The 21,007-nt window shown below is 56.8% G+C and overlaps 1 protein-coding gene across 7 annotated transcripts; it reads right to left on the bottom strand.

Annotated features, from left to right (window-relative positions):
- Positions 1 to 10: 10 nt before the first annotated feature.
- LAT2 (linker for activation of T cells family member 2) lies at positions 11 to 16,312 on the bottom strand. 7 transcript variants are annotated; one of them, XM_033839396.2, is made up of 14 exons: positions 15,210 to 16,263; positions 14,133 to 14,324; positions 10,718 to 10,843; positions 10,216 to 10,255; positions 6,620 to 6,663; positions 6,376 to 6,436; positions 6,111 to 6,148; positions 5,785 to 5,820; positions 5,674 to 5,704; positions 5,056 to 5,111; positions 3,918 to 3,980; positions 3,562 to 3,633; positions 2,985 to 3,105; positions 11 to 801 (listed from the first exon to the last, which is right to left on the bottom strand). In XM_033839396.2, exons 3-13 carry the CDS (start codon positions 10,812 to 10,814, stop codon positions 3,002 to 3,004), a joined length of 642 nt encoding a protein of 213 aa, XP_033695287.1. In that variant the 5' UTR covers positions 10,815 to 10,843; positions 14,133 to 14,324; positions 15,210 to 16,263; the 3' UTR covers positions 11 to 801; positions 2,985 to 3,001. The 7 variants fall into 7 exon arrangements, with proteins under 7 accessions (XP_033695287.1, XP_033695289.1, XP_033695286.1 ...); XM_033839398.2 differs by lacking the exon at positions 14,133 to 14,324 and having other exon boundaries at positions 2,985 to 3,069; positions 15,210 to 16,282; XM_033839395.2 differs by lacking the exon at positions 14,133 to 14,324 and having other exon boundaries at positions 15,210 to 16,259.
- Between the last annotated feature and the right edge of the window lie 4,695 nt (positions 16,313 to 21,007).

Genomic DNA, 21,007 nt, shown 5'->3' with positions numbered 1-21,007 from the left:
GGAGAATCGCTGCCCTTGAACTGGAACGGTTTATTGAGATGTTTCGGTTGGAGGAGGCATTTTGTTTCCCTGACTCTGGCTTCTCTGACTCAGGAGGTCCCTTGGACCCCGTCCTTCCCATGAGACGGTCCTGTTTCTGCCCAATCAGCTGAGGCTCCAGGCCACTCCACTCCGCCTGCCCCTTCCCCAGAACCGTGACGTGCTCTGTCCACAGCAGACACTCCTGCTGAAGGGTCATGAAGGTGGCCGTGGCATCATCTCTGATTCGGTCAACGGAGGGCCAAAGAAAGGAGCGCCAAGGCTCCCCGTAACTCTGCTGAAGTTAAGTACGTGTAATGCTTACAGGAGACAAGATGGACACAACCTCTACTCTGAAACGCAGAATATTAAATACAACTCCACCTATATAAATTAACTGTACAAGCTTATCCACCACGCACAAGGATCCCAGCAACCAACATTAGTAAGCAATTTGGGATCAAAATCCAAAGCAAAAAAGGACACGAACACCCATGTAGTATGATGTTTTAAATGCGGTTAAAGGGATGCGACTGCCCTGAGTCCTGGGCATCTGACCACAGCGGGAGCTGCCCTCGGCCCCAGGCTCCTGCCTTGCCCGTGGGAGCCGGTCAGAGGGCGGCTCCATGCGTAACTGTCCTTTCCCGGGCTGGGTACCCCGTGGCCGGCTGGCTGGTCCTCAGGGTGCATTGGTGCCCCTCCCAGGAGTAGCCGTAGGGGGTCTAGAAGTTGAGCAGCTCTGGAGAAGGGACCCTGGGGAGGCAGTATATGGTTCCCTGGCTCCTTCAATGAAAAGGAAAAGTATTTGTTAAAGAGGGAAAGGTTTGCCTGGCCTGACGCTTTGTCCCCTCAGCCCCGGAGCAGCCGGCACGGGTCGGGGAGGATGCACATTGGTCAGAGTCCAGTGAGCAGAGAACCCGCCGTCAAGCAGCCTTAAGCATGTTTCTTATTCCAGGAGCGTCTGCTTTTTGTTTGAAGTCCTGACTGCTCGGTTCTGGCCGAGGCCCGAGTTATTCTGACATGCCTTGGGTGCAGGAACACCCTCTGCACAGCAGCTGGCGGCTTTCCCCCGCACGTGTCCTGGGACCAGTACCATTGAGCTGCGTCCTCTCCCCTCGAACCCAGAAGGGACCTGACTGGGGTACTGGGCCCTAACTCCACTCCGCCTTTCCCCTTGCCTGGCAGCCCTTCCACCTGCTAGAATATAGGGATTGGGCCTCTGCAGTCCTGTCGGGCTGCTGTGGGCCCCAGCCCGTGGAGTTCAGTCCCTTCTGTGTGCGGGGTCCCAGGTGTAAATTCCAGCCAGCCGTAGCCGACCCAGACTCGAACCTCCCATATCGTTTGTCAGCGTACAACATACTCAGTTTCTTTCGTCTGAAGAACCTGCACAGCCTCTCCACTCCTGCCTGTCCCTGAATCCAGGCGCAGATCTCTAACTGCCCATTTCATACATCCTCCTGCACGGCATCTCCAATTTAACAGGCCCAGAAATAAACCGGCCTTGCCCACAAAACCCGCCCCGCCTGTAGCCTCCCTGATCTCAGTTGCTGGCAGCGATACCCTCTCATTACTCAGGCAAACCCCTGCAGGCCTCCTCAAGTCCTCGCTCTACCGGGCAGCCGACACGCCGCGCATCAGTGAGCCCCATCGCTCCACAAACAGTCGCTGGATTCCTGCCTGAGCGCACCGGTCTCCCTGCCTCCACCGCGTCCCCTCTACGCGGAGGCCAGCGATCCTTTAGAAACAAGTCATTCTTCTGTTCCAGACCTTCGCCTGCCCCATCTCAGGAAAACCCAGGTGCTGGCCCTGCACACCTCCCGCCGCCGCCCTCCACCTCTGCCGATGCTCCCCCATCACTCTGTCTGCCCACACACATTATCAGACGCAGATTCCTGCCGGGGGTCTTTGCCAGTCCCTCTGCCTGGGTGTCCTTCCTGTCCCCAGAGGGGCGAGGAGTGGAGCTCAGAAAAGCTGCGCTGTCTCCCGGCTTGAATCACGGCACCACCTCTCCCCACCCCACGTTGCTCCCTGCCCCTTCCCACGCCTGCAGTCCTAACGCGCTGCATTTCTCTCCTCTTCTCTTCCAGCTGGTTATGTTCTCTCTCTCCCACCAGAACGGAAGTTCTAAGCGGACAGGGATTGTGTGTCTTCTGTTCATCACTGTGTCCCCAGCCCCTAAGGCAGGACTTGCCCCTGGCAGGGGCCCTCTAGCTACTGGGTGAATGAATGAACCCCGGGCTCTGCCCGCTGGGCTTAAACTGCTACCACCGATCCTGCTGCTCGTTCTCAAACGGCCCAGACCGGCCGCCCGCTGAGAGGACTGCCCGTGTCCCCCACATTGGGACCTGCTCCCCGTGAGGCAGGGCCTGGGCTCCGACATCTGAGCGCCTGGGGGACCGTTCCCTCCTCCACTCGCTCTAAGTGGGGCCTCGGGCAGGTGGCTTGTCCACTCTGAGCCTTGGGGGCGCCAAGAGACGGTGCGTGTGAGCACTTGGCACCATTTCCTCCCGATCCCGCCCCATCCCTGAGTCCAACTCGTCCTGTTTTCCGTGCTATGCCTTGTGCGTGTTGTCAAGACACGGGTCCCAGTAGCTGCAGGTTGCAAGCAAGGAAATGGGTCGAGGGAGGTGAAGTCTCTCGCCCAAGGTTGCAGAGGCCCACCCAGAGCCCACCTTCTCACCCCATGACTCACCAGCCTGCCCTGCCTGACACGCCCTGGGCCTGAGACTTTGTGTCCACCGTGGGTCTGTCACCTCCCCACACCAGCCACAGGAGCGGGGGGTGGGCAGGGACCGCTCGAGAGGCCCAGCACCCAGGGTGGCGTCCCAGCGCCCCGAGGAACCACCCCGTTTCAGCATCCGTGGGTGCTGCCCCATGGTCCCTGCTGTGGCTCCTCCCGCCCCAGCTCTGCTTCTCCCTGGGAGCGCAGCCCCTTAGGCCCGTGCAGCCCCCACCCTGGACCGTACCTTCCTCCAGGGCTTCTCTAGGCTTTGATGGCTGCCACGTCCCCATTCACGTAATCGGGCTCCCCGTCGTCCTCGTCTGGGCTTCCTACCGGGTAGGGAGGTGCTTCCCTCGGGACCGGCTCTGCGACCCGCGGGCAGATGGTCAGAGGGTTCACACGCACATGCCCAGCCCTGTTCCCGCCACCACACCGCCCGCAGGAAAGGCTACACTGGATGGTGTGTCTGTCCCGTCCTCTCTGGGATTTGCCAGAGGTGCGTCCTGCGGGGAGCAGGGCGAGTGCGATGCCGTGCGTGCGGCTGGATGGGCAGCCGGCCAGGAGGACCCAACCTCAGGAGGCCATGGTGTTGCTGAGGGGGGTCCTGGCACGGTTCGAGCCTCTGCAGCCGCTGATGTGCCAGAAGCTTCGCTGTGGAATCAGCTGGACTGGCCGTAGGGGAGCCCACCCGGCCTTGCCCTCCCAGCCAGATCCCCTAAGCTCTCCTCTCTCCCCCTCCCCTCGACTGTCTGTCCCAGGCCTGGCCCCTCTGAGCCTGCTGAAGGTGACCGTTTGGAAGCACCGGGGCTCCGGCCGCATACCCACGACTCTCCTGGACTCCCGCCACTGCCGGATGGATGCTGAGTTCTGATAACCCTCAGACTCCTCGTCCCCTGCAGGAAGGACACCGGGGGAGGGGCTGGCAGAGGGGCAGCCACCATGGCCAGCCCTTAGGCCAGAGAGGTGCCACGTCCACCCCTCCCGAGGGGCAGCCTGTGTCCTCGTGCTGGGCAGGCCCCTCGAGGGAGGGAGGGAGAGTCCAGGACTGATGGGGACTCCTCCCGGACACAGGGTCTGATATTGGTGAACCGTGCAGCGGGGACTTCAGAGCTCAGCGGGGCAGGCGGGCCTGGCCTAGCAGGGCCTCCCTGCCCTGCTCCGGGGAGGGCAGCCTCACCTGATTCGGTTTTCTTTGGCTCACAGATGAGCACGTTCTCATAGGAATTGGTGTCATCTTCATCTGCCAGGGAGAGAGGAGAGGGCGCCGGATGCTGGTGGGCCCTGCCCGACAGGCCTGGCCCTTCCTCTCTCCCTCTGTCTCATCAAGCCCCCAGCCCTCTGGGTCCCCCGGGGCCTCGAACATTCTCCTGGACAAGCTTCTTAATGGGTGCTGGCCTGGCTCCAGCAGCCTCCACCCTGGGCTCCTTCTCTGTCTTCCCCTGAATGCCCTGGGGAGGGGAGATTAGGGGGTGTGGGGGGGTGCAGTCAGGCCCACGAGGGACAGTCAGAGAAGGGAGGCCCATCTCTATGGGGCAAAGAGGGGCAGGGAGAGCCGCTGGGGGCCCAGGGGACAGGAACCTGCCTAACCCTTCAGGCAGTGGGGTGGGCTGAGGGTCCTTTGTCCGGGGGCCTAGGCTGGTTGTGGCATATCAGAGCCTGGTACCCCGGTATTCCCCCCCCAACCCCCCAACGGGGAAGCTGAGCTCTAAACGCCACCCCACCCTGCGTCCATCTGTGTCGAAGAGGCTCTGAGAAGTGAGGGCCTCTCCCCAATTTAGAAACGCAGCGGGGAGAAAAGGACCCCCCCACCTCTCACCCCAGCCCGGCCCAGGCAGGAGCCCAGCCCTGTGCACCTCTCAGCAGGCACTGCCCACCCTCAGTTCTCAGTTTCTGTAGAGCAAAGGTGTTAGGAGCACCTTTGCTCTTCACAAAGGGTGCCAGTATCCTCGGAGCCTGGAGGGCTCAGCGTTTGTCAACAAGGCTGACCGGTCCAGGGCCTTTCTTCAAGGTCCCCTGTGTGCCCAGCCTTGAGAGGGGCCTGGATGACAAGGGGACCAGCCTGCCCCCTGCGCCTGCCCTCAGCTCCCCTTCTGGCCCCCCTACCCTCTCTTCCCGCCCATCCCTTCCCTCCTTCCCTCCACAGGGCCAGCCTCCCCCAGGTCCCCCCGCCCAGCCCCCTCCAGCCACCTAAACCTGGGCCTGGCCTCCTGCTTTACATCCTCCCGCCACCTCTGGCCCCGCCCCGGGGGTGTGACTTCTGAAGCTGCGCTCCCAGGCCACCGCCTCCCTCTCCCCTTCATCGACCTTTGCCTCACCTTCCGGGGGCTTCTGGAACCGCCCACTATCAAAATAGTCCATGGCGAAGGGGTGTCTGGCAAGAAAACATAGACACAGCACCAACTGCTGGGCAGGCCCATGGTTGGGCCGGGAGCTTCCTGAGCAGGCAGTGAGGCCAGGGCTGCTCCGGCCGTCACTGCCCCAGAGCCTGCGGAGGGCCCTGCCAGGGTCTCCCCCGATCCTCCCACCCTGCTTCCCTGCACCCCTGAGCTGCCCTGGCTCCAGCCACCTCACCGTGTGGCCTTATGCAAGTTACCTCCTGCCCTGGGCCTCAGTTTGCCCAACTGTGAGATGAGGAGACGTCCTGGGGGCCCTTCCTATCTGAGGGTCGGTGGAACTCGTCTCTGACCGGGTGGTGCAGGATGAGGTCCCCCAACGGCCTCCCCCACCCCCAAACAGAGCAGGGCTCCTTCCTGTCCCTGTCCTCAGCCCCCCCAAAGCTACGGTCATCTGAGGGAAACAGAGCTACAGAGAGCCTGCCTGGGCCAGCAGGTTCCAGGGCAGGAGGCCTTTCTCACGTAAGGAGGCTGCGGGCAGGGCGGGCAGGGCGGGCGGCGGGGCGAGGGGGTGGCCAGGGCCCGGAGAAGCCCGCTCACATGTAGGATGCATCTGATGTGCGTCTACTTCCTGCAGGAGGAGGCGAGAATCAGGCCTGAGCGCGGGCTGTATGCCCCACTGCGGCCCCCTCCTCCATGGAGCCCACCTACCTTTGCTGAAGTTCTGGTACCTGGAGGATGAAGACTCTGGAAGAAAGGCCAGGCCTGTTGGGTTGGCTCAATGCTGGTTCCCCAGCCCCCGCCTCCTCCCAGCTGTGACCACGGGAGGAAGAAGCCTAGGTGTTTCCAATCTTCACGCCCTCACACCTGCTCTCCGTCCCCTCCCCCTGCTGGGCCAGCCCCATCGGGCCTCCCAGCCCAGCTCACAGCGTCTCTCCTCTGGGAAGGCTTCCTGCTCAGTACCTGTCCCACCAGGTATTCACCCATCTCCGTCCCACCTCGCCCCTGCCCCCAACCCTGTGTCCCAGGGCACTCACCCTCGAGGCTGGGGGAGAACTGCAGCAGCTTGTCCTTCCTGCACGGGAGTGGGGCAGAGGCTAAGGAGGGGCTGGGAGAAGGCCCCGGGTTTCCTGGGGGTCTGGAGGCCACAGTCCCACAGCCCCCCGGTAGGGCCCTCAGAATCAGAACTGGGGCTCTGAGGTCCGAGGAAGGAGCAAGGTCTTGGCCTGGGCTCAGCCAGGTGGGGACCCTGGGGCCCACCTCATTGCCTCCCGTGGGGCTGGGACAGGGGCTCCTTCCTACCTTGCTGATGCCGCGTTGGAGGCCGTGTCCACCAGGGGCCCTGGCCAGGCCTCCCTGACCACTGGAAAGGTTGACGGGGTGTTGGCTGGGCCCCCAGGCCAGCTGCCCAGCACAGCCCCCTCACCCCATCACCCCACTAGATCAGGCCTGGCCACAGCCTCAGAACAATGGGGACGAAAGGGACTTTGATGTGGACACTCCCAATCCCAAGCCCAGCCCTGGACCCTTCTGTCTGGGGACTCACGGGTATAGGTCCGGGCCACCGCAAAGTTCTGCTGATTCTCTTGCCTGGAAACACATGGAGCTGTGCTGAGCCAGGGCCTGGCCTCCCACAGCCCCAGGGACAGAGGGGCAGGACAGACGGACAGGGAGGGACAGACCAGGGCGAGAGTGAGGAGGGGCTGCCAGCCCCCCAGGACTCAGATCCAGGGCTTCCTGATGCACCCCTTCTCTAGAGTGCTTCCCTGCCTGCCCACCGCGCGCCCACACTTCTCACATGGCCCTGCGCTGGAGCCAGCTGCCAGCCAGACATATGCCCCCACAGAGCCTCCCCAGGACCCCTGGGGATGCCCAGGAGAGTCTGTGGGCAGGGCTGGGGCAGCTGCTCAGGGACCTGGCAGTGACGTCAGCCAGGAGCAACAAAGAGGCTGCTCCCACCACCTGCCATCCCAGGAGTGTTTAACGTTCCTAAGAGAGCACGGTCCTCTTAAGTTGTTCACACACGCCATTTACTCCCCAGTACCTGATGAGGCAACTTCAAGGCTTAGCAGACACAGCCAGGTATCTAACCATCACCTTCTTCCTTTGAAACAGAACCCTGATTTTCATTTAGACAGCCACATACCCATCCAAAGGACTGTACTTCCCAATAAATGGGACTACCTCAAACTAGAAACCTTCTGCTCAACAAAGGAAATCATCGACAGAACAAAAAGACAACGTACCGATTGGGAGAAGGTATTTGCAAATGATATATCCAATACGGGGTTAATACCCCTTATAACATAATATATAATTAACTCAACAACAAAAAAACAACCTGATTAAAAAATGGGCAGAGGAACTGAATAGACACTTTTCCAAAGAAGACATACAGATGGCCAACAGACACGTGAAAAGCTGCTCACCATCACTAATTATGAGGGAAATAAATGCAAATCAGAACCGTGATGAAGTAACACCTCACACCTGTTAGGACGACCATTATCAAAAAGAGAAGAAATAACAAGGGTTGGTGAGGATGTGGAGGAAAGGAAACCCTTGGGCACTGTTGAGGGGAATGTAAATTGGTGCAGCCACGATAAACACAGTATAGAGATTCCTCAAAAAACTAAGAATAGAGCTACCATATGAGCCAGCAATCCCACTCCTGGGTATTTATCTAAAGAATACAAAATAACTAATTTGAAAAGATATATGCACCCGTATGTTCATTGCAGCACTATTTACAATAGTCAAGACATGGAAACAACCTAGGTGCCCATCAACGGATGAATGGATAAAGAGGATGTGGTAAATATATACACACTGGAATACGATTCAGCCATAAAAAAGACAAAACCTTGCCATTTGTGACAACATGGATGGACCTTGAGGGAATTATGCTAAGTAAAATAAGTCAAACAGAGAAAGAAAAATTCTGTATGATTTCATTCATATGTGGAATATAAAAAAGAAACAAACAAAAAAGCCCAAAATAAATGACTAAACCAAACAAAAACAAACACATAGATACAGAGAACAGAATAGTGGTTACCTGTGGTTACCAGGGGTGGGGAGAGCAAAATGGGTGAAGGGATAGATGGAAACTAAATTTTTGTTGGTGAGCTCAATGTAGGGTATACAGAAGTAGAAATATAATGTCGTACACATGAAACTTATATAATGTTATAAACCAGTGTTACCTCAATTTTTAATAAAAGGCTATATTTCCCAGCCTCCCTTGCATTTATGTGTGACCATATAATTCTGGTTAATGACATGCAAAGCCAAGGTTGTTGGGCCTTCAGGAAAACTCCTTTAAGGAGGCACTGCTAACTGGGATGCCCCATTTCTGTCCTTCTCCTTCATTCTTACTACTTACTGCCTGGAAGGCAGAGATGAGGGCTGGAGCTCTAGCTGCCACTTTGGACCATGAAATGCCCTTGGGAATGAAAGCCACTGCTAAGGATAGTGGATCAGATTAGCTAATCATTAAACCATTTTGGGTTCCTCCCCTGGACCAGAATGGTGACCTGCCCCAGCCTTCCAGCCTGGGGGTCAGAGTGATCTGATTTAGGAATGATGCCCTAAAACCACAGAAGAGAGTCAGGCATGGCTTCCCAGAGGAAATGAAGCAGGAGCTGGGCCTGGCACACACAGGCTGATAGGACTGAACCCAAGTGAGGTGGGGAGAGCCCAAGTCTCCCCTCCCAGCTCCTCCCACTTAGGCCTAGTTTTCCCACCTCCCACGTGAGGAGGTTTAACTTGTGCCTCTGACTATCTTCGGTTCTAAGATTAATCAGGGGCCTGGAGTGGGCAGGGACTAAGGGAGGAGGGGAGAGGGAAGATACTGAGGAACTTGCCCTGGGGCAGGGGTGTGGGTGGGCACTAGGGGAGCCCAGCCCAGCCCTGGTGGAGGTTATGGGCTGGCGAGCCAGAGGACCAAGTGGCCCCAAAAGCCTTGGAAAGTCCAGCCCCGGCCCCAGGAGTGGGCATGGATGGGAAAATTCTATTTTCAAATCTCTGTGGTTTTTCAGTTGCAAAAGGAAATGAGAGAGGGTGTGTGTGTGAGTTTGTATGTGAGTGCCTGCCCAGGCGTGCAAGCGAGTGCCGTGCGTGTGAGAAGTACACGCATGAGCGAGTGCTGGGAGAGCCTGTGGGTGCGAGTGGGCATGCAGGCCTGTGCACGTGTGTGCACGCGGGTCTCAGAGCCCTCCACCAGGCACTGTAAGGACACCACTGGCTGCTGCCCTCCTGCCTCGAGTTGTTCTTGGGTTGCCCCCCGATCTGCAGTGCCCAGCACTGCTGACCCTCCCACGGCTCACAGAACGGCCAGCCTGTCCCCAAGGTGCCTGGAACTCCCTCCTGCCCAGGTCCTGCAACTCTGCCTGGGGTCAGTGGCCCCGTTTCATCTCACCCCCACTGCCCTGCTTCCAGCTCTCCCGTGGCTCCCTTTGGCCCTTAGGACAAAGGCCAAGGTCTCTCTCCACAGTCAAGACTCTTCTTTCTCCGCATTCAGCTGATCTCTCTCAAGACATGCTCACAGCGACCACCTCATCCCCAAGACAATGTCCACCCCGGCCCGACATCGGCAAATGCCCACACCATTTCCTCTCTCTCTGGATGTCCCCTTTTGCCTTCTTTCTCTCTTAAAATCCCTCCCGCCTCCTCCAGGAGGCCTTCCCTGGTCCCCCAAGTTTCACACCCATATCCTCCCCTGAGGTCCTTTAGTGTTTTCCAGGGAAGACTCGGACACAGCGCCCGGTCTCTGTTCCCCTCACTGCCCCGGGAGGGTGGGATTCCTCTGTCGACCTCCAGCACCGGCACAGCACGCTCCCCAGGGCTGGGGTCACTGCGGGGATTTCTGGAGATGCTCCTGGGCTAGCTGGAGAGTGGCATCCCCTCCTCCCCTCCTGTGGCATCCCCAGCCCTCCCCGACCAGGCTGGGGCCAGGTCCGAACAGCCCCTGGGCACCCCCTCGCCCTCCCCTAACTGCTTAGAACCCACTAGAGCCCGGCACGGAGGAGGTGTGAGTGAAGGGTTAGGGGTGGGGCGTGGCGGTGCCCGAGGGGATGCCCACATGGACACCCATGCCCAGGGCACACAGTGTCACCGTGCTGGGGACACTGAGACACTCACAGGCTCCTCTGCTCATAGATTTTCTCGGACCTCTTTGCACCTGCAAGAACAGGACCAGATTAGCAAGCGTCCCGGGGCCAGGTGGGAACTGAGATCTGAGGCCCAACCATCGTGTCTCCCCTGTGCCCTGTGCAGGCCTCAGACCGGACGTGCGGGCTAAGCCACCGATCACTGGGGGCCACCTGACACTGGCAGGGGCTGCTCACCATTTATTTAGGAACGCGGAGCGTGGAGAAGGCGGACGCAGGCAGCCCAGCCCCCCTCCCCACGCTTGTCCAGCGCAGTCCATCGGCCCCAGACACACGCCCTTGACCCAGCAGAACCAAAGCCCCCAGCGAGCCAGACCCATTGTCTTCAGAGGAGAAACCCAGGCCCCTGGGGTTCACTTCTGCCTCCTGAGGCTTATCTGACTGCCCCTTCCGACTGCAGCCAGGTCTGGGCCTGAGTGGCTCGCTGGGTACACCGCACGCCCCTCCCTCGCACCTGTGACCCCAGCCTTTACCTGCGCGGGGGGAGCAGCGCACACACAGGCCGGCCGCCGCCCCCAGCAGCAGCAGTAGGGCCGCCCCCGACCACAGCAGCTCCGTGTCCACGCTCATGTCCACTCCTGGCCACTCTTCCTGCAGGGCTGCAACGTGGGGGCACTGTGAGCTGGGGTGGAGGCTGCAGGGCCGCCCCCTCCAGGAACCCCAGGTTTCTGGCCCCCACTGTCCCCTGCCAACCCCACAGCTGAGCCCAGCATCACCTCCCCTGCCTGCTCTGGGACCAGGCAGGGACAGAACCAGCCCTGTTCCCCCATCTGACCCCCAACCTGCACCCCGGGCTCCCAGGGCCATCATCAACTCTTGGTTAAGTGCTGGAAGGTTCTGGAGACCCGCCAGACAGCACCACATGTATGTGCACACTCCCACACACGTCTTCGCTTACCCCCCAACTGCCCGTTGAGGGAGAGGCTCGAGCCATTTCACAAACAGAAAAACAAAAGCCAGAGATCCCACAGCTGCTAAGGGGAAAAACAGGATTTGAACTCCAGCCTCCAGACCCTAACGCTGGCTCCGCCCACTGCATCCTGTTGCCTCCTGCCAGCCCAGCTTTATTCCCCAACCTCAGAGTCCATGGCCCCTTCTGCCTGGGAGCCCCTGGCAGCCCCCATCCACCCTTGGGTGGTTCTCCGCTCCCACCCATGGCCTCTGGGGAAGCTGGGGGTGGGATTTCCATTCCTAAAACACCCATCTGCCCAGATTCCTCCTGCCCTGGGTGATGGAAGGAGGGAGGTCAGGAAGGCTTCCTGGAGGAGGTGGGCCTGAGACCAGGAGGGGAAGAAGGGCGCCTGGGCAGATGGACCTTGGTGGCTGGTGGTGGGATGTGCTGGGAGGTGGGGCTAAAAGGCTGCTTCTTGGTCAGTGGCCGGTCCCAGCCTCGGGGCCCCGCTGTGACTGCCAGGCCTCAGCAAAGCCACAGGCACCCACACAGGAGGGCCTGGTGAGTACAGCCCTCTTGAGGGGCCCTCCAAGGAGAATCATTACAACTATAAAGAGACTCAGCTCCCCCCTTGCAAATGCCAGTGACAGAGCTGAGGGCAACCAGGGGTCCTGAGAGGGCAGTGCCCCGTGGTGGGCACGTGGAGCCCACGCTACTGAGTGTCCCCTCGGTGAACACCTGTTCCTCCTGCCGCGGCCCACCTGGGAGGAGCCTTCTCCCTGCTTCCCAGCTGGGGAAAGCAAGGCTTGGGGAGACCTGAGCTCTGTGCTGCCCGCCTCCTGCTCCGGGCTCCCCAGAGGCCTGCACTGCACCCGGCCGTCCCCCTCGCCGCTCTGAGCTTCCTGATTCCCTGTGGCAAAGATGACAAGGAATCTCCGTGCAGGGCTGAGCCCCAGTCAGGGGCCCGTCATGAAGAAGTCACCTCTCCTTCCCCCAAACTCCAAGTGAGTCAGCGGAAACATGACCATTCCCAAACCTCATGACCCAGCGGCCTCCACACGAGGAGAGAGGATGACCTGATCACCCCAGGAGGTTGTCCGAGGGGATCTACGAGCCTGGGCACTGCCCTCCCAGGCCGCATACCCTCCGCCCTCCCCCCCACCTCGTTCTGCCCCGGGGCTGCCTCCCTCCCGGGCCTCCAGCCAAGGCCCAAGTCCATCTCAGGCTGGTGAGGTTGGGAGCATCTGGCCTTGAAGCAGGGAAGCTTGCCTGTGCCTCGGGGTCTCTTGGCGTCAGTTTTCTCATCTATAAGACTGGGATCAACCCAGGCCGTTCCTCAAAGAGTCGTTGGGTGGACAAGCACGTCCAGCCTGGATCACGGTTGGGGTTTCCGGAAGAGAAACTTGCTGAGGGTGTTATTTCCAGCTGGCTGGTCTGGACAGTTCCCTTGGGTTCCCACCCTTGACGTCTTTGTCCTTTGGTCAAGACAGAGACTCTTTCTGCCCCAGAGGAGGTTCAGGCACAGACACATGGGAGAGTTGCACCCATGGGACAATGGTCCAGCACTGGCCACCGCCGGGGTCTGCTTAAGACCCCAGGTTCAAGTCCACACTCTCAGCTTGGCATTCAAGGCCCTGGGACCTGGGCTGCTGACCTCTGCTGCCCTCCCTCCCAGAGGACCCCGACCATCAGAAAGCCCTCTTGCTTCCTGGCCCTGCAGACGCTCGGGATGCCCCCAGCCCTGGTCCATCTCCACCGACCTGGCACCGGGTGAGGGAAGGGAGGGGAGTATGAGAACACAAATTCTGCCCCAGCTGTTGAATCCCAGTGTCACCAGCCTTCGGTCACCCCTCTGTTAAACGAGGGAAAGAATGACACTCAACACTCAGGTTGCCACCTGAGGCCCAGCATTGAGAGGATGCCTGTAAGGTGCTAGTGCTGGCCGGTGGGACATGGTTGCCTGTGACCACTGTGACTTGCCATCATCACGGTCCCTGTGGGATGGGAAGAGACAGCCGCATCCTGTCGGGGCCAGAGCTGGCTGGACGGCCCGCACTGAGCAGTGTGGGTCAACCCTACCTGAAGCCCTCCCTGCCGGGTCCCCCAGACATGCAGGCCTGAGACCCCCCTCTACTGCACCATGCAGGGCATCGTGGTGGGACCCTGGGAGGGGCTGGGATCTGAAGGAGAGCAGCGCTGTTGCCCCAGCCCTTCGGTTGTCACAGACGCGGGTAGCATCACCTTGGAGATGCCAGCTCCTTTCTTCCAAGGGAGGAGAGGGAGGCCCAGAGAGGTGAGTATTCTGCCCAAGGTCACACAGCTGACCAGTCACAGAACCAAGATCTACACCCAGGGCAGGCTGACTCCAAGGCCTACACTCCTTTACGTAAATCCTTTCTTATATTATATATATATATATATTTGCTTATATTACATTTTTAAGAATCATGCAATATTTTTTAAAAGAGAGGCTCATTTGAGGAAAACTCTGTGGCTGCCCCCCAGACTGAATCAATCTGTCCTCTCTCCTTGCTTTCCCAACCAGGCCTGAGAACAAGTGGGGCAGGGGAGGGCGGAGGGAGAGGGGCTGGGCCCCTGGCGCAGGCAGGCCCGGCAGCCCCAGGAGGGCCCCAAGGGGCCAGACAGGGCTGAGTCGGGTGGGGAGGGGAGGGGAGGCCGCCACAGACCGTGGCCTGCAGGCCAAAATAGCAGAAAGGGAAGTGGGCAGTTTTCATATGAACAAGTTTTGCAACAAGCTGACAGCGGAAAAGCTCTCAGGGCTGGGCTGAGCAACCCTCTGCACCCAGCCTCTCACCCTGAAAGGCCCTTGGCAACCCTGCCGCCCAGCCTCCCAGCCCTCCTCATGTATTACATGGGGAAACTGAGGCCCACCAGGGCCGAAGGTCAGGCTGCGGGGGTAGGGGTGGACCCAGAGGTCCCCGTCCGACCCCTGGAAAGGCTTATCCGCTGGGCTTTGCTCCGTTTTCCCAAATAACCTTGGCTTTCAGATGAGGCTGACCGAGAGGTCTCTAATGGAGGCTCTTATGCTCAGGCGGCCGGGGTAGGGACCGGGGCAGCCCTTGTTCCGGGCACGGGTGCGGGATGGTGAAGGCCAGGGCCACCCGTAGGCAGAGCAGGGTGCCAAGAGCACCCCAGGTCATTTGTAGAGACGTGGATGCATCTGGAGACTGTCACACAGAGCGAAGTAAGTCAGAAAGAGAAAAACAAATATCGTATATTAACGCATATATGCAGAACCTAGAAAAATGGTACAGGTGAACCGGTCTGCAGGGTAGAAATAGAGACACAGATGTAGAGAACAAACGTATGGACACCAAGGGGGGAAAGCGGTGGTGGTGGTGGTGGTGGGATGAATTGGGAGATTGGGATTGACATGTATACACTGATGTGGATAAAATGGATAACTAATAAGAAACTGCTGTATAAAAAAATAAATAAAATAGAATTTAAAAAAACAAACAAAGAGCACCCCAGGGCCTACAGTTTCTCAGCCCCCCAGCAGAGAGCTGGTGGCCAGCCTGGGGGCTGGGCGGGGTGGCCGGGACAGCTTCTTCCTCCAGGCCAGGGGCAGGACCTGGCTCTGCTTATCTGTAGCATCTCTCCCATCCTCCCACAGCCCTGGGGCAGGGTTGTTACAGCCCCATTCTACAGATGAAGAAACCAAGGCTCACGGGTCTGGGCCTGCGGAGCTGCTGTCCTCGACCCTCACCCGACTCTGGAAGTGATGGAACCCGCCCTGGGGGGCTTCCCAGGGCTGTGCAGGCTGGGCCGGGGAAGGCGGGGCGGGAGAGGGGCCAGAGCCCCAGAATCAGCTGCCCCTCTAGTGCCACAGGGTCTGGGGCGAGGGCTTGCTAGCTGGGGGCGCCAGGACAGGGCTGGGGCCAAGGGAGGGGGTGCCGGGCATCCCGGCTTCTTTCCAGCCCACCCGCCGGGCAGCCAAGCGCTCCTGCTGGGCCAGCAGGGCCACTCCCAACCCCGTGGGGTGTCGGGGGGACAGCCTCAGGACCCCTGCCTTGGGGGCCAGGCTCCAGGCACCCCTGGAAAAGGCTTACCTGAGAGCGGGGGTCTCCTCACTGCGGCCACCTCATCCTGAGCCCACACACCTGCCTGATCCGATGTCAGTGCCACAGACACTGGCAGGCAGGATGCAAGGCGGCGAGCTTCCTGTCAGCCACTGAATCATCCCTCATACATCCGCTGCTCTGCCGGACAGGCTCTGCTCTTAACAGACAGAGGCAGAGAGACAGACAAACAGACAGAGACAGAGAGACAGAGAGACACACACAAACAGGCACAGAGAGAAAAGAAAGACATGGACACACAAACACACACAAAATTCACACTAAATACATACACACAAACACATGTCTCACAAAGAGGAAGTGACACACACTGCGGGACAGGGACAAAGGGAACGAAATGGGGGAGCGCACACAGACACGCACAGGCAGCGAGAGAGTAGGAAGACACGGAGAGACACACTGAAAACACACACACACACACACATAGAAATACACGTCCACAATGAAAAAACACACACACACAGATATACGTGCAGGGAGAGAATGAGAAACACAGATACACACACACACACACAACATCGGATGTGGGTGGATGGGCACAGACAGACATATATCAGGGCAGACATCACAAACGAATGGGCAGAGACAAAGACAGATGGACAAAGGAGTGGACAGTCCCTGGCAGCAGAGGAAGGGACCAAGCTGAAGGACAGAAGGAAGGACAACCATGACTCCTCTGCCAGGCCTGGGAGCCTCCACACACCCATTTTCCAGATGAGGCTCACAGAGGCGTGGAGCCAGCCAGGGCGGCTAGAGCTCAGCCCCCACTCCCTCCACCTGCTGCCCTGGTGCCTGGGCCCTTCCCTCAGAGGTGAGGATGGCGCTAGAGAGACGGGTGCGCCGCACGCACGCAGCAAAAATGTTCCCCAGTGCCTCCCGTTATTGGCCATTAAATAACTTGCCCAAGGCCGCTGAACTCTTAGTGGCGCCCCACCAGCTAGAGACCAGGAAGTCCACAGGGGCCACCCCAACCCCCATCTGTCTGGCATCCCAGAGCCTGGGCTCCCCAGCTCTGGGCCCCTCTCTGCTGGGACAAGGTTTTTCTTTCAGCCCCAGTCCGGGGTCCACAGGCTTCCCAGACCCAGCCAGGCGACAGCGGAAGTGCCGCCAGGAAGCCCAGCGGCAACCAAAAGAGAAATGCAAGGGCTGGGCGCCCGCTGCTGCCCCCCCGCGGGGGAGAAGGGTGGTGCAGGGACTGGAGCTTATGGGAGAGCCCGTGGGCCCTGACCATCAACAGCAATCCGCATCCCCGCAAGTGGTGGCGCCAGGACTAAAGCCGACATCACGTGACTCCCAAGCCTGAGAATCACTGCTGCCTCCCTCATCCCACGTGGGGCAGTGCTACGTTCAAGTCCCACGGCAACTCTTGGAGGGAGACCTTACTTTTCTTATACAGGTGAGCCGACTGAGGCTCAGAGGCTAAGCTGGATTTGAACCCATACTCCAAAGCCTCCAAAGCCTGTCGTCTTTTCACCACCCTTGAGCGCAGGTGCTCTCTGGGATCGCCTGCCTGGCTTCTCCTCACCCACTGGGACAAGCCTGTGTTGGTTTCCATCCAACCCTGGACTAGGTACCTGCCCAGGGTTTCCTGCCCGCAGAGACGGACAGAAGCTCCAACATGTCCAGTGGGAATGGCGCTCTGTTCTACATGCTGGCTTCTGTCGCGGCCTTAGCGATGGCAGATGCTGGAGAAGTGACCGCCAACCACCGGCAAAGTCTCAGGGCCCATCTACAGTGGCACCTAGGAGCCCTCTTGCACCCTCTCTGAGCCCATTTTCCATCTATAAAAACAGGGGCCTGTTGGGCTTCCTTGGTGGTGCAGTGGTTGAGAATCTGCCTGCTAATGCAGGGGACAAGGGTTCGAGCCCTGGTCTGGGAAGATCCCACATGCCGCGGAGCAACTACACCCACGAGCCACAACTACTGAGCCTGCGCATCTGGAGCCCGTGCTCCGCAACAAAAGAGGCCGCGATAGTGAGAGACCCGCGCACCGCGATAAAGAGTGGCCCCCGCTTGCCACAACTAGAGAAAGCCCTCGCACAGAAATGAAGACCCTACACAGCACAAAATAAATAAATTAAATAAATAAAGTTACTCAAAAAACAAAAAACAGGGCCCTGTCAACCTAAAAACCCTTTTTGGACTTGAGTGGAAGGAGGATCCTGTCCCCTTTTGGGCAATTCTCAAATTCCTCCAAGTTCTATTTCATTTATAGACCAGTTTTCAAAAAAAAAAAAAAAAAACCAAAAACCCAAATTAGATATTTCATGTCCGGTTGTGTAAACGCTAGTGCACTTGGGTTTTGTTTTGTGCTCGCAGCATGTGGAATCCTAGTTCCCTGACCAGGGATCAAACCTGCAACCCCTGCCTTGGAAGTGTGGAGTCTTAACCACTGGCCCACAAGGGAAGTCCCGGGGGTTTTTTTTATTGTTTTTTTGTTTTCAATTCAATGGTTGCTGGTATATTACATTTTAAAAAGTTGTGACAAAACATATATAACAAAGTTACCACTTTAGCCACTTTTGTGTGCAATTCAGCAGCCTTAATTATTCACGTTGTACAACCCTCACCAGTCTATTTTCAAAGTTTTCATCACTCCAAACAGGGCTAGTTGGCTTTTCAGCTCACAGCTGAGTGTCAGTTATGTACACGTTACAGAAGCGAGATATCTAGGTAGTCATGCAGCAGTTCTAAGAACTCAACAACTCCAAGGCTCAGAATATTCGGGCATCATACATGCCTTAAAGGCTAGCGTGAAGGGAGGGATTTTCTTCAGAAAAATGCACCTTGAGAAGCGTACACAACATTCTAGAAGCCCCTGGAGCCTGTCTATAAAGCTGTCTGCCACCCTCAACTCTCAAGGTACAGACAAGCATCATTCCTGTCCCTCATCTCCAGCCATTTATGATTTATCTTTGGTCATGACCTCACTACCCAACGGAACCTAGAATATCCTCCCAATTCTTCTGCCTCCCCCGACCTACGTGACTTTTTTGTCATCTATGTGTATTTCTCAAGTGTCTTTTATGTATAAAATTATCATGCTGCGTGGCTGTTATTTCTCTTGGGTACATATCTGGGAGGGGAACTGCTGGGCTAGAGTGTGGGAACATTCAATTTTCAGGTTAATGTTAATTTCCAATGAATTCCCACAGCGGCTGTACTCACAGTCTCATTTGTAACATGTTGAGAGACCCACAAACTTGCCAGCAACCGGTCTGTCAGGCTTCTTGCCGTGTGGAGGGGTGTAGAAAAGTATTTTCTTTGTAGTCTTGATTTACAGCTCCTTGACTGCTAATGAGGCTGACCATTGTGGGGCCATATTTCCTCTCCTGTGAAATGCCTGTTCACGTGTTGCTTAGTTTCCTACTGTTTTTCTCTTACAGATCTGCAGGAAATCATCATATACCCTTCATGTATTTTTAGAATATAATACCTCCGTTTTATCTATATTTTGATACATTACTTTAAAAAAAATCTAGTGAGCATATCCTTACTTTCAAGAGTATAACGCATGTGAGAGACTTCTACCAATTCCGAGGAGTCTTGGTGCTATTTACAGAACCTCTGGGCTACCTGGAAAGCTTCTCTGATCTCCCTCCCTCCCAATCCCGTTTGGAAAGATAAGCTTCTAGGCCAGTAATTTTATTACCATTTACCTTGTCTCCCACAGTGAACGGAAGAACAGGTACAGGAAACAGATTTTTTCTAAGTGCCTGAACTGAAAACCAAACAGCCTGCCGCTGCAAAGGAGTGCGCTTCTGTTTGTATATTTAATATTCTACAGTTAGAGTGTGGTTACAGATGGAGGAAGAGATTAGTAGGAGGCTATAATTAAGTACAGAACTTTCATTATTTCGGCTCATTTTCATGACAAAAAACTGCAAAAGGAAAACTCTCAGATACTAGATGTGTTTATAAGCCTGTGAACCTCTCCCAAGCGAGAAAGTAACTCAAACATCTCAATGTTGTTAAAGACTGGCCAAGAAAATGCAAAAGACAGAGCAAAGCTCCTCACTAACAAGGGCAGATGTGGCCAGGCCCAGGCCAGCTGTTCCTGGAAAGAAGCACAAGGGGCCCAGCCTGCCGTCCACACAGCCTCCCTTCAGGGGGACCTTTTAGGATGGTTCACTACCCTACATGCCAGACAAACTGTTTGGGGAGGGTGGGGAGAGCCAGGAGACAGCCATCTGTGACATGCGCCACAGACTTCCGGTACAGATGATCCTTCAGAAAGTTCAGGACGTGACCCATCTCCCTTCCCAATTTCCCTACAGAAACAGTGGGGAGAAATCCCACTGTGCAGACATCCAGCAGCAGCTGAACTGCAAACAGGCCACTGACCCCATCCTCCACGGGACCAAGTAGCCCCACAGACAGCACTGGGCCCCCTCAGGTCCTACTGAGGTGGTCATTCTAAAGAGTGAACCTTGTCGCGGTACTAGTGACCCCGCATGACCTCAACAGCCATTTGGAATTTGAGAAGAGGACTGAGAGGAAGCAAAAGCGTATCTGAAGCATAACTCGTGAAGAGAGATTATAATAAGGTTGTTTAAAAAATCAGGCACAGGAATCTCTAGAGGCTGCCTTGCACCATCTCAAGACATAGCAAAGCAATGCTGTTTCTAACGCATCTCAAGCCAGAGTGGCTTTAACAAACTCAAGTCAATCAGTTTTTCTTCTTCTAGACTTGATCTCTACCAAGTAACTTCCTTCACTGAGAAAAGCAGGCTACCCCTAAGCAATGACGAATGGAAAGGGGATGCTAGGTAACAATGGCAACACCTTCCTTCCTCACCCGCACGTACGCCCCTCCTGACTACTGCCCCCTTTCTGCCTCGAGCTCACCAAGACCTCCCTGAAGAAACAAGACATTTGAGTCATGAGGGGAAACCCAGGCTTCTGGAAGCCTGCTGTGGAAACCTGTCCTCTTCCGGGACCTGGAGAAACAATCTGGCTTTGGACAAAATGGACTCCGAGGAAAGAACATTCTTAGAAACCTGAACCCCTTATTAAAAGGGCCTCACTTGGCACTCCACTAAAATGTTTCTCTGAAACCAGTTCAAGAATAGCAGAGAGAAACCAGATGTCAACTATCTGTCTAAACCTATCTCTGGAACACTCACATAGGTGGTACACACTTTTATGAAAATGACCCTATTTATTTAGGTGCTTATTTGGAGAAAGACGTACCTTCCCGTCTCAATTCAGTTACTTATGGATGAGACACAGGTACTAAAACACTGTGATGTCTTAATATTACGAAAGTATTACAGGCCAAGGGAAGAGGTGCTTGTGAGAAGCAACCACTGCATAGTAACAGCAACATCTGGGGGAGGCAGAAAGACAGCTGCAGTCTCATTTCAATCATAAGAAACCTCTGAATTACTGGGAGACACAGATGATCCTTCCAAGGGTCTGAACATTCCACAGGCCCTTTAAGACGGAATCCAAAGAGCCTTTGGAAAAAAGGCTCATAGAGTTGGATTTCAAGCCTCTGGCCACCAGTCCCAGGAAAACCCTCCAGGAGACCAAGTTCCAACGCCTTAACTTTGGGCAGAGGGTTTCCAGCCTCAGGAATGCTCCCACTCTTTTAAGGAAACACCCGTCGGCATCAAGTCCTCTCCTCCAAGCCCGCGGCCGAGAAGCAGCTGCAGTCATCAGTCCCTCACGCACTTGGCCGGAACAGCACCCATCCTCCCCGCCTTGTTTCTCCAGATTAAGCTGCAGTCAGGCTCTGACCGCAAGGTAAGCAACTTCTGCACCCT

This window comes from Tursiops truncatus, chromosome 15 (genome assembly GCF_011762595.2).
Source record: "Tursiops truncatus isolate mTurTru1 chromosome 15, mTurTru1.mat.Y, whole genome shotgun sequence".
Taxonomy (NCBI): domain Eukaryota; kingdom Metazoa; phylum Chordata; class Mammalia; order Artiodactyla; family Delphinidae; genus Tursiops; species Tursiops truncatus.
This window is presented reverse-complemented; position numbering and strand designations above follow the sequence as displayed.

Bases quoted from the DNA above. Each gene is read 5' to 3' on its own strand.
- LAT2 (XM_033839396.2), bottom strand. From the start codon at position 10,814: ATGAGCGTGGACACGGAGCTGCTGTGGTCGGGGGCGGCCCTACTGCTG. The intron at 5,705-5,784 runs GTAGGTGGGCTC...CTCCTCCTGCAG, and splicing joins GTACCAGAACTTCAGCAAAG to GAAGTAGACGCACATCAGAT. The intron at 5,112-5,673 runs GTGAGCGGGCTT...TTTTCTTGCCAG, and splicing joins ACATCAGATGCATCCTACAT to ACACCCCTTCGCCATGGACT.